General features: G+C 44.3%; 1 protein-coding gene across 1 annotated transcript in view; it reads left to right on the top strand.

The window, feature by feature from the left end:
• LOC123766197 (synaptotagmin-5) overlaps positions 1 to 13,376 on the top strand; it is an 88,590-nt gene that overhangs the window by 51,696 nt on the left and 23,518 nt on the right. The window contains exons 4-7 of the mRNA XM_045755157.2: positions 6,196 to 6,325; positions 6,593 to 6,713; positions 11,814 to 11,976; positions 12,713 to 12,850. Coding sequence (XP_045611113.1) covers positions 6,196 to 6,325; positions 6,593 to 6,713; positions 11,814 to 11,976; positions 12,713 to 12,850 — 552 coding nt within the window. The remainder of the gene's footprint in view (positions 1 to 6,195; positions 6,326 to 6,592; positions 6,714 to 11,813; positions 11,977 to 12,712; positions 12,851 to 13,376) is intronic.

Below are 13,376 nucleotides of genomic sequence, written 5' to 3'. Positions count from 1 at the left end.
GGACGTAGACAACTGTGCTGTATCAACAAGAGACTGGTGCAACAAGGGTTGCTGCAGGAGAGAGCGACAAAGGGAAATAACACAAAAAATGCAAGAAAAAATATAAATAAGACCGATCATAAAACAGTCATCAGACAGAAATAAAAGCAAGCATCCAATCCACATTCACAAATGATCGTCACTTTAACGCTAGTGAATACAATATCCAAGATTAAAGGTCGATTCTGCGTTGAATTCGACGCTGAATTAACGTTACTCTTGGATATTTTGGCCCGCTGGGAAATATGAATGACGCACCCTGGCAAAAGACGGATACAAGAGGCTTAGAACACTCCAGGTAAACGACGGTAATGGATACAAAGATTCAACGCTGATTCAATGGACATTCGACGTTACTCGATCATAATTTGCCTGCTGGGAATGGTACATAAGCGACTGTCTTACGGTAAGGGCAGTAGTTTTTGGAGAGTAGCAGCAGCAGTAGCCTTTGGAGAGTAGCAGCAGCAGTAGCCTTTGGAGAGTAGCAGCAGCAGTAGCCTTCGGAGAGTAGCAGCAGCAGTAGCCTTCGGAGAGTAGCAGCAGCAGTAGCCTTCGGAGAGTAGCAGCAGCAGTAGCCTTCGGAGAGTAGCAGCAGCAGTAGCCTTCGGAGAGTAGCAGCAGCAGTAGCCTTCGGAGAGTAGCAGCAGCAGTAGCCTTTGGAGAGTAGCAGCAGCAGTAGCCTTCGGAGAGTAGCAGCAGCAGTAGTCTTTGGAGAGTAGCAGCAGCAGTAGTCTTTGGAGAGTAGCAGCAGCAGTAGTCTTCGGAGAGTAGCAGCAGCAGTAACCTTCGGAGAGTAGCAGCAGCAGTAGCCTTAGGGTAATAGCAGTAGCCCTAGGGTAATAGCAGTAGCCCTAGGGGGGTAGCAGTAGCCCTAGGGTAGCAGCAGGTGAGGAAAGTAAGGTGGTGGTGCATGCTAGGTGTATGAGATCGACCCGACCCCCATGGTGGCTGGTGGCTGGTGTCTTGCCCCGCGCCAACAAGCCCTCTCAGCTGGCCCAAGTTTAGGCGCGCAGCGGAAAAAAACAAAATGCCTAAATTGTTCACTGATAAGTTAGCACTCCAGTTAAATCCAATCGGATGGAATATTGGCACACCGTTAACCAATCAGTTTGCTGCGCACTGACGAGCGAAGGCGGATTCATAATTACCAGACTTGGCGGTCTGGCCTGTGCTTGAAGACTCTAATCTGAAGGACTCCCGCTGATTGGATAGCGGGAGTCCAATCGGCACAATGGGAATTGGCACGCTCTGAAGGAAGTCCTATCATCTGATTGGTTCATTGGGTTATGCGATAAGAAACCCTAGCGTCTGATTGGTGCGGTAGCGTGAGAGAGAAGGGTCCCGTAATCACCTTAAGTGGCGTATGTTGTTGATATCCGGAGTTATTAAAAAACCGCCGGTAAAACCCTGGCAGCCTACATTGTTTTTATTAGTCAACAACATGCTCTCTCTCTCTCTCTCTCTCTCTCTCTCTCTCTCTCTCTCTCTCTCTCTCTCTCTCTCTCTCTCTCTCTCTCTCTCTCTCTCTCATTTGTCAAACATAATATACGAGGGAACTGATAAAATAATATGAACAAAACAAATTATCCGTTGTATAAACACTTGTGTATATATCTTAAAACATATTCGAAAAGCTACGAGGAAATATATTTTGTTTGATATCTTAGGACCCAACACCTAGATGTCACCTGTTTCTTCAGGTCAAGGCTGACGTACGATAAATATAGCAGCCTTACTGACTACAGAGAGAGAGAGAGAGAGAATATCATGGTCTCTCCCTCCCCCCAGGAATCTTAAAGGCAAGGTCGAACAAGTCCATAAGTCATCGAAAAGGCATTACGAGTTTGTCAAAGCCGTCTCAAGTCTGAGTATTGGAACAAGCCCACACACTTGAAGGACTTGGAAGCCTATTAGTAGACGCTGACGCATTTCCAACAGCGCTACGCGCTATTTTGGAGCCTGGAAGAACAGATGTTCGGGTTGCAGCCTTCTTTTGTTTGATGGTATTTTGGTATGTTTTTAAACACTATGCGTGCTAGTGGCTTTACAAGAATGTAAAACTTCAAGTATCTGTACTCTCATAAACCCAATGTACCTTCTTCTATATATATAAAGTGTATAGGCCTATAAATTATGGTGTGTAGGGAAGATATCGATTTTATATCTTGCTCTGATGAAGGTGAATTGAGCCGAAAACCCGTTCAGCATTCTTTAATTTTTAAAATGTGATTTTTCTTCGTACTTGGATCAGTGTTTTTGTGATCGTTGTTGGTGTGTGTGTATATATATATATATATATATATATATATATATATATATATATATATATATATATATATATATATATATATATATATATATATATATATATATATATATATATATATATATTGGTCACCGGGTGCCCAATTAAGTATACTATATATATTCATATATGAAATGTATGCATCCAATTAACACATTACGAGGTTTTATAAATCTCCACTCTCAGGACCTCTCTCTCTCTCTCTCTCTCTCTCTCTCTCTCTCTCTCTCTCTCTCTCTCTCTCTCTCTCTCTCTCTCTCTCTCTCTCTCTCTCTCTCTCTGAGCAGTTGGACACGAGTTACTGTTCTTCCATCCCCAATAGGCCAAGAATTTGCTTATCTGCCTATTTGGAAGTCTAGTGTAATGTGTGAGTGAGGAATTAGAAACGGAGACATAACAAGATGTTGCAATAGGAGATTTTCAGTTGAAATCTCATCTTAAAAATTTGAACTAAGACTGAAGGGCACATTGTGAAATGTTATACAAGGCAGTCGGAAGCTTTTCACTTCCGGTAAAGCTTGTCACTTCCGGTGGAGTGAAGTCGAAGGTCCAAGCCTGTGTCATATATATATATATATATATATCATAACCGAATTGGATTCGAACCCCCGCCGTCCGGGATCACCCCCTGGCGTACAGGGTACTGTAACCACCACCCCAATGACTATTATTGGCGTAGTGGTTACGAGTTTAACATTTTAAAGGAGAGGTGCAGTGATACAAATAAAGATGGACGCAGATAAAGTAATAAAGTACGGAGAGCTATATGGAATAGCTTCATATAGAAACTGAAGCACTTCCAACAGGAGAACGAGTAATCTGTTGAGTGACGTTTGAAGACGGTCGTGATATTTTATCATCCTGTCCACTTCCCGTCTCTCTCTCTCTCTCTCTCTCTCTCTCTCTCTCTCTCTCTCTCTCTCTCTCTCTCTCTCTCTCTCTCTCTCTCTCTCTCTCTCTCTCTCTCTCTCTCTCTCTCTCTCTCACCTTTCTCGTATCCACGTCAACAGAAACATGAATGCCGCCAAAGCATGTCATAAGGGTGCAGGGCTGAGGAACACTTGCGGCTCGATCCACACCTGTCTTCGTCCCACACCTGTCGTCCAACCAGGTGCGGAGGGAGGGAGGGGGATTATCAGGGGAAAGCGCTAAGCCATTACGACTATATAGCACTTAGAAGGGGTCAGGATAATGATTTCGAATGGGACCTGGGGAAGGGAAGGAATGGTACCCAACCACATGGATGGTCGAGGATTGAACCCCGACTTGCATGAAGCAAGACCGTCGCTCTACCGTCCAGCCCAAGTGGCTGGGTTATCGTGGAAGCGTTGTGGGTGCTAAATCATCAACCGGATGTAATGAAACACAGAGAAACAGAGAGACAGGCAGAGAGCATGAAAGAAACGCATCCCCTGCAATAGATAGTCGCAGATGTATATAAACTGGAAGCGACATCGATAAGATATCGGCTCAATAAAATATCGGCTGGCAGTATTCGTTTATCGGAAATTGGTTGAGAGGGATGCAGGTATAGGCAGACTTACGTGCTACTGCAGAGAGGAAGTAACTGGTGGGAGGTTCAACGCGAGACAATGACACAGTTTCCTTTCTCATTTGTATCCCATCACACTTGGCTGTACTGTGTGTGTGTGTGTGTGTGTGTGTGTGTGTGTGTGTGTGTGTGTGTGTGTGTGTGTGTGTGTGTGTGTGTGTGTGTGTGTGTGTTTGTGAACATGTGTTTGGTGATGCAGTTACTTAACAGATGTGAGCGGGTGAGCAAATACACACACACACACACACACACACACACACACACACACACACACACACACACACACACACACACACACACACACACACACACACACACACGCTGACTCAGATACACACATAACCCCTTGAAAGAACACGCACTCACAAACGCATACTGCAGTACGGGAACATTTCCACAAACAAGTGGCTTCGAGATTTCAGTCTTAGAAATGCAAGATAATTATCAGCAGGGAACACACTCTGATGAGGACACCAGCGGGATGAGTTACAGTCCTGAGGAGGAGACTGCTCGTAGACCATGCAAGGTAAAAGACCCAGTGGGTCTTTTACCCACTAGGTCTACCCACAGCAAGACCACCACAGTAAGGCCTCCACCAGCACACACACACACACACACACACACACACACACACACACACACACACACACACACACACACACACACACACACACACACACACACACACACACACTCAGCGGTGTGCGTATCGATGCTAACATTCATAACACACTACAGGAGCATGAATAAAAGACACTTCTACGCTACGCATTCAGTAAGGTCAGTACTAGAGTATGCAGCACCGGCATGGATCCCACAACTAGTCAAGCCTCTGAAATCAGTTAAGTAGAGAGCTGTGGCCCAGCGCTGGCGCGAGTACTGAGAGGGTTGAGCTTAATGAATTAAGGAAACTGAACATTGCCAGAGAAGTGAATCTGTGGAATGAAAGTACTTGAAGCTGATTCAGTTTACAGTTTTAAGAGTAAAGTGGCAGGGGAATCGTCGCATCAGATCACCAACAGCAAGTGAGTCGGAACAATGGAGATAGAACTCGATACTACAAATACTAATATGCTAGCACAATTACGTATGAATCTTGCATCTTGTTTTTAGTTGAATCACGGTAAGTAACTTTTTCTCTCCGGCCATTTAAGTCGCCCAGGTGGCCATTTAAGTTGCCCAGGTGGACTTGTGAGTCGTCCAGGTGGCCCTGTAAGTCGCCCAGGTGGCCATTTAAGTTGCCCAGGTGGACCTGTGAGTTGCCCAGGTGGCCATTTAAGCCCCCCAGGTAGCCATCAAAGTCGTAGTCTCTGTTGTTGTGGTGGTGGAAGAAAACAGTGTACACTACCACCTGTGAACCAGTTGGGTTTTCACGACCTGTCCCTCGGGAAATTTATATTGAGCTCCGGAAACGGGCTTATACCGAGTTAGAACCTAACACTGCCTTGAGATACGTCAGGTAACAACACTGTTGCTACCGTCGTCAGGTAAATAGAGAGATATATCAACGTCACAATCAAATAACAATAACGTGATGAGCCGTAGTCCAGAGACGCCAGTTTAATCCAATTTCATAACCTGAATATTTTCTCTCGTATATATATATACGATACATTCCAAGGAGAAAGTATAAATTACTAAACATAAAACGACTTTGCAATAACAAATATTCTAAAACTAATGAAGACGTAAATATAGGATATACATGCAAGGAATATTTTTAAAGCACAGTGGAATAAAAACCTCCCTCACGTGGCTAGGAATATTGCTGTTACAAAAATGGCTTGTTGTTGTGATACTCTGATACTCTATGTCTAAATATGTGTTTACATGTCCTTGTCGCCCCCTGCATGTGCTATTGTCCACCCTACGTGTGTCCTTGTTCTCCCTACAATGTCCTTGTCTCTCTACACGTGTCCTTGTCTGTCTACACGTGTCCTTGTCCCCCTACTACACGTGTCCTTGTCCCCCTACTACACATGTCCTTTACCCCCTCTTGCATGTGTCCTGCCCCTTTCCTACGTGTGTCCTACACCCCTCCCCTACGTGTGTCTTGGCCCCATTACATGTGTCCTGCCCCCTTTCCTACGTGTGTCCTGCACCCCTCCCTTACGTGTGTCTTGGCCCCATTACATGTGTCCTGCCCTCTTTCCTACGTGTGTCCTGCACCCTCCCTTACGTGTGTCCTGCCCCCTCCCCTACGTGTGTCCTGCCCCCCTTACATGTGTCCTGCCCCCCTTACATGTGTCCTGCCCCCCTTCCCTTAGATTACTAACCACTGGTCTCCCCGTGTGGGCAGATGTACACCTTGACGGCGTGGGGACGCTTCGGGGTGATGGTGGCGGGGGCGTGTGTGGTGGGGGTGGCGGTGGTTGTGGTGGTGTGTGTAGTGGCGCACGGCTGCTGGCTCAACACCCTTCTCCTCGATGGTGAGTATATATGGTGTGGCGGATATATGACGGGTGTGTGAGGCAGGTATGTATGGCGGGTGTGTGTACCGTCAGTACACTTGACAGAGTCCTTGTACAGCCAAACTAGCGTATGGACTCTGTGCAGGTGTGTGGACGTGTACATCAGAGATAATGATTAATATATTGTACTCTTTTGACCTATATTACTTGCATGCATTCTCTTTCTCACACTCTTTCCCTCTCGCTCTCTTTCTCTCACTCTCTCACTCACTCTCTCTCTGGCAGACGAGGAGAGGCGACGACGGGAGAAGGAGCGTCAGAGTATATACATGGGAGAGGCGCCCACATTACGCCTTACTACCTACGCCAAGAGTCCCTCCGACCCGACCCCAGACCTGGCTCTCACGTGAGTACGCCCACACCTTAGTGTACGTCCACACCTTGGTGCACGCCCACACCTTGGTGCACGCCCACACCTTGGTGCACGCCCACACCTTGGTGCACGCCCACACCTTGGTGCACGCCCACACCTTGGTGTACGCCCACATAACATCTTCATAAACACATAAACCCTTGTACTGTGTATCAGAAAGCTTTAGGTCTACGATTGGCATTGCAAACTCTTAAAATTCACTACAAAAGCCTGGCTTGTAAATATAAAGAGGACTGTAAATTTCCATAAAAGTATAATTCTTGACTATATTGTCCTCCATTTCTTTTCTTTTTGCCTTAGGAGTCGCCCCCCAGAGTCATATATATAACTTGACTTTGTAAAAGCATCTTAATCACCTTCAGTGGTTAAGTGCTTTATAACACACTAGTTTCTATAGCAGCTATCGTACCCTGTCAAAGTAGGAGAGACTTTATATATAATGTGTATATACATATGTGAATGCAGGATATGTGGAAGCTGATCAGAATTGCATTGCACCTTTGTAAACGCACATTAATGACACTGTAAAAAGACACCTCGAACACTGTTTATGTAGGACAGACGTAAATCTGTGTATTTATGTCTGTAGGTTAGATTAGCATTTTAAGGCCCTACAATCACCTCCTGTAGTTGATTGTTCAATAAATCATTGAACTATATGTTTAACAGATCTCTCACCCTGTCCATGGAGGACAGAAGAAAATGTATATATGCTGGTTAGCATTGTAAATGTGTGGCCACGTCTGTAGTAGCAAATAATAATAATAAAATAAACCTGATAAGTGAACAGAGGCATTAAGTTAAAGAAACCCTGCTCATTTGTTTCTGCCTCGACCGGAAATCGAACCCGGACCCTTAGGACAACGATCCTAGAACGCTGTCCGCTCGGCTGCGAGGACTCTTTATTTTTTTCCTGAAGGATTGATCTGCTAACATTTTGGCTCCGTGTGTTGGGTATGTGTTGTGTGTATGTGCGTATGTATGTACGTGTATATATACACGTACATACATACGTGTTCGTACGTACATACGACATACGTGTTCCTGTGTACGTCGACACTTCCGAACACCGGCATAGTCTGCGAGAGCCAGGCTAAACCTTGCTAACCCCACCCTAAACTAGCTTAATCAGAACTGGGCAACAGTTAATATTTATAAATCACTTGTATATAAAGTGTACTTTGTACTTTTGATATACTTTATAATATACATTATAAAGTATATCTCCCAGGACACAGCCGAATATGAGGTCCAGGTTCAGTGTCATTAATCACTCGTAGGAGCGAATTTGCCGTTATGAAATGTTCATAAAAAAAACGATCGCCATCTATTGATAAACAACACTGGTGTGTAGGCTTCGAAAATGGTCCGTAGTGTGTATCGCTGCGCAAACACTCTAGTTTGCTTGGCACAAACACTCTAGTTTGCTAGGCACAAACACTCTAGTTTGCTTGGCACAAACACTCTAGTTTGCTAGGTGCAAAGTCTATAATTTGTTCAGTATTATCTGGACAAATTTAACTTCGTGTGCAGCGAACGTATGATGGTGCTTAAAGGGAGTCGTGTCTGACAAAATGCTCCATGTCAAGATGGCAAAAAAAATCAAGCAGGAGGCAAATGAGTGTTGAGACTGCATCATTCTCGACTGGCCGAGAGGACTCGACAGCGTCCCCTCCACACAGAAGAGTATCATGCAGGCTAGAGAAGTGAACGGGAGTTAAAGGGGGAAAAATGCCCTTGAATGAATTAGAGAAACTAATTTCAGAAAGAAATAGATGAGTCACTTCATCAGGGGTCAGAACTGCGAGGGGTCATAGAGGGGAGAAAAGTTTATTTAAAATAACCCGACAAAGCTGATGAAGCTAGAGGATAGTGGAAATGAGAAGAAATTGCAAATTGGTTGAAGGAAATGACACTTCATTAAATGTATTCTCGTAACGTTAGTTTTGCGAGGCAGTCAAACTGGTGTGAACGAGAAGCTGTTGACGCAAACTCTACACACAGGTGTTCCAGTCAATGTGATATGATATAAGCCGAGGGGGACAACATGTGTAGTTGCATGAAATGATGATCGTTGGTTGACAAGGCGGGGCTCGGGAACTGAACCTCGACCCCTCTTAGCATATGTAGTTCAGTACACATGCATACATACACGTGTACCAGCACCGAACACCTGTGTACCACGTGAAAGGTGGCTGATGACATGCATTCATCACGTGAGCTTCCTCAGAGTGAATGCCGGGTGAGTGCCAGAGTGAATGACGGGTGAGTGCCCCACTGAATGGCGGGTGAGTGCCCCACTGAAAGGCGGGTGAGTGCCCCACTGAATGGCGGGTGAGTGTCCCACTGAATGGCGGGTGAGTGTCCCACTGAATGGCGGGTGAGTGCCCCACTGAAAGGCGGGTGAGTGCCCCACTGAATGGCGGGTGAGTGCCCCACTGAAAGGCGGGTGAGTGCCCCACTGAATGGCGGGTGAGTGCCCCACTGAATGGCGGGTGAGTGCCCCACTGAATGGCGGGTGAGTGCCCCACTGAATGGCGGGTGAGTGCCCCAATGAATGGCGGGTGAGTGCCCCACTGAATGGCGGGTGAGTGCCCCACTGAATGGCGGGTGAGTGCCCCACTGAAAGGCGGGTGAGTGCCAGAGTGAATATACCCCCGCCCCCCTCCCACAATTACTACCTCAACAGACCAACAATACCCAGTAATGAGCTCCCGGCTCGGGCTTTGTCCCGTCACCACCGGAATTATTACCTGCCAGTTTCACATAATGCTCGTCATGAAGGCGCGGGTGTGTGATGGCGGTAACGGAGTGTGACGAAGTGTCTGTGTGTGTGACGGAGGATATGATGAGTGACGGCGGTGACGTTTCTGACGTAGATATAATGAAAATCCCAATGACTTTATGTGTCAATAAGAAAATCATTTCGAGGCAATGGGGGTGACTTGAACCGGCGTTCCGGGAATCCCCAGACACCTCCCTGGAATTTGCCAGAAAACTGCTGAAGGTCTTTGGAGCGAGTGGCAAGAGTTCGCCATTAGGCCTTCTACAGTGTTCTGTATTCCTGTTGACTCCTTTGATGTACTTCTTACTTGCCTTGCACGCTGCATTCCTACATTATATATTGACTTTCTCTACTAGTCTTTCTTTACATGACGTTCCTGGACCAACGTTTCGGTCCAGGACGGATCGAAACGTCGTCACTGGCTTTGTTTTCTGATGTGGGGGCTTGGTGTCTTGATTTTTAGCCCCGTTGTTGTCTTGTTCAGTATCTTCTCGACTGATACACCAATATTTGTACATTTCTCATCCGGAAGTTAACTTCCTCTTTTACCACTGCTCTGGCCTAGTCGTCAAGGCCTCAGTGATGACTTCATTTATTTTCTCAAATATTTCCTTGTTACTTGTGTTCTCCCTTTGTTTAACCTGTCATTCTCATACACTAATGTAGCTCTCTTTTAATGTATTTATGAAGCAGCTTCAGTTATTACTTGACTTCAAATGCAATGTAATTTTTGTTTAATTTGTTTCAGATACTCTGAAACATTGCATATGTATATTTTGCCCTGATGCATTTGTTTCGGGTTTTATCTTGACCTCTGTTCCCTGAATTTTTTTTATCTTGTTTTTTATTTTTGCTTCTGGGAATTATTGAACCATGGATTGTTTCCCTCCCTCCCTCCCTACCTCCATCCCTACCTCCCTCCCTCCCTACCTCCATCCCTACCTCCCTCCCTCCTTGTGAATGTGATTTTGTTCTCCTTCCCTCTCTCACTTCCTCTCTCTCCCTACATTCCTCCCTGGCTACATCCCTCTTATCCTTCTCTCCCTCTCTCGTTCCTTCCTTCTCCCCTCCTCCCCTTCATCGTCACTCCATTGACCAAGATAATCACCGTCAATTATCACTATTCACAGGACCCACCACACTCTCTAAAGAGCAATTCAACACAACTTTATCCCTGGCCGAAATTATGCCCGATTCGCAGACACACTCGACGCGGTGTTAAGTTCTTTCAACGACCAATATATATATATACCTCTCTATTCGTGTCTGTCAGTCTCTCTCTCTCTCAAACACGCTCAAATCTCTGCAATTCCCATTCATCCATAAAAATATACGTATGTTTCTTTCTACTATAAAACATATATTTTGTATTTATATACTGTGTAAAATATTATATATACAGTGTGTGTATATATATGTGTGTGTGTAAATCACGAAAAATAAACGTGATTAAAAATGTGACATTGTCAGACCACGGAGGAAAATTGAAACAGGAATTTCCTTAAGTACTTTCGTATATTAATACACTTCAGAAGGAGTCACTCCTTCTGAAGATGTATTAATATACGAAAGTACTTAAGGAAATTCCTGTTTCAATTTTCCTCCGTGGTCTGACACTGTCATATATATATATATATATATATATATATATATATATATATATATATATATATATATATATATATATATATATATATATATATATATATATTTATTTATATATATATATATATATATATATATATTTATTTATATATATATATATATATATATATATATATATATATATATATATATATATATATATATTTATTTTATACGAGGGCATTATGGTCTGACCAATATTTTAATTGATGTGGACGAAATGATAAACCATGACTCGCGCTAAAAAAAAATTATTTTTAAATGTGGTCTGAAAAAATATATATATATTTTTATATAGCACACAAAATTAGTGTCCTTTATTTTTGTATTTTTGCGTGGAGCGAGTACAGCAGCTACAACTAAATAAAATAAATTTATCATCCCATATACGTTTATCGTATGAGGTGCATTAAAGACAAATGCATATTACGCTAAACATGTTCACCACAAAAATATAAATGGCTTGGCTTAAGAAATGTTAGGAGTGTGTGTAGTTCCTGACCCCATTGTCTGCCCCAGGAGAACTTCTCCCATCACCCTCACGATAACTATGAGTTCCAAAATTAAACAAACTTTTAACTCTCATGTACGTACAACGAGCTTAACCTTCCCTTCCCTTGGTGTGGTCGTGGCGGGGTACACAGGCCGGGCCAGACCCCGACACACACCAAGTACACATACATCAGTCCCATCCACGGCACCGCAGAGACCAACTCCCTCCTGGGGGCGCTCTCCTCCAAGCGAGACTCCACCTACTCCTCCATGTCTGAATACTCCGGCAGGACTTCCCCGACCAACTCCTGCAGGGTGAGTACCTGTGCTCTTGATGTGGACACCCCTGGTGGCCTGGGTTCGAATTCACTGAAGGGTCATAGTTTGTGATGTATATTAATAGTTTATCATCCTTTGTATATAAATGTGTATATATATATATATATATATATATATATATATATATATATATATATATATATATATATATATATTATTTAAATGAATATTTAGCATATTCCCTTTGACTAAAGAGGTGGGGGGGGGGGAAGTAATAATATATTCCATGTTTATTTTTTCTCCCCTCTGGAGTGCTTTCAGTTGCCATGACAACACCCCAGACGGGGTCACCCATTGATTACCGCCTGACCTTGTTTGACCCACTTGGAGTGAAGTGCTGCTTCCGGTGCTGTCACTCTTCAACCATCAACTGGTACCACTTGGGATACATGACCTCTTACACAGTTGATGTTTGGTTGTCAGATCTGACCTACACCCACCTGCTGTCAGAAGGCACTTTTGGCACCTTGACCCATCTGGTGCCAAATGACACTGTGACCTATGACCTGGCTGACGGAAGTTGGCTCTCTCGGCCCAATGATCTTGACTGAGAGTACTTGTAACAGACTAAATGTAATAGCACTGAGGGAATTTAATTCAAATTTGATCTCCCATGGATCGATGACGCCTCCAGTCGACCCATAATGGCCCCTTGCCATAACCGAAGGAAGCACTTTTTGTAAATCCCTGACCCATATCTTCCCCCTTACAGAGCAGCGTGGGTGACAGCGTGGGGAGTGGTGTGGGGAGCCCGGTGGGGGGCGAGGCTCAGGGTCACCTGTCCTTCGGTGTGCAGTACATCGTCACCAGTCCCGAGGCCAACACCGGCAAGCTCGTCATCACCGTCCTCGTAAGTCCACACGCGAGCCCGCGTCTCCGGTACAGGGGCCAGACGGCCGTGATGGATGAGGGCTAGACACGCGCGATGTAGCAGAGAGGCAGCAGCTAGCTAGGACAGGGAGAACCTTATTTCTCACATTTAACTTTTTGTTATTTGATCAAAATGTAAAGAGTAGCTCTGATAAAAATGCAGAGAGTTGCAAAATGAGTTTTGATATTAGTTTATGTTTCTTTATATATATATATATATATATATATATATATATAGATATATATATATATATATATATATATATATATATGCAAACAAGCCTGAATGGTCCCCAGGACTATATACAACTGAAAACTCACACCCCAGAAGTGACTCGAACCCATACTCCCACAACTGGTATGTACAGGGACGCCTTAATCCGCTTGACCATCACGACCGGACATAAGGAAGTGATAGCCGAGGCTATATGAACCACTTCCCCGCCGGCACTCGGATGGTAATCTTGGGCATAGCATTTTATCAAATCACCTCATTCTTTGGGGCA

The sequence above is a fragment of the Procambarus clarkii genome, chromosome 9, assembly GCF_040958095.1.
Source record: "Procambarus clarkii isolate CNS0578487 chromosome 9, FALCON_Pclarkii_2.0, whole genome shotgun sequence".
NCBI lineage: Eukaryota > Metazoa > Arthropoda > Malacostraca > Decapoda > Cambaridae > Procambarus > Procambarus clarkii.
Note: the sequence above shows the minus strand (reverse complement) of the source record. Positions and strands in the feature narration are given on the sequence as shown.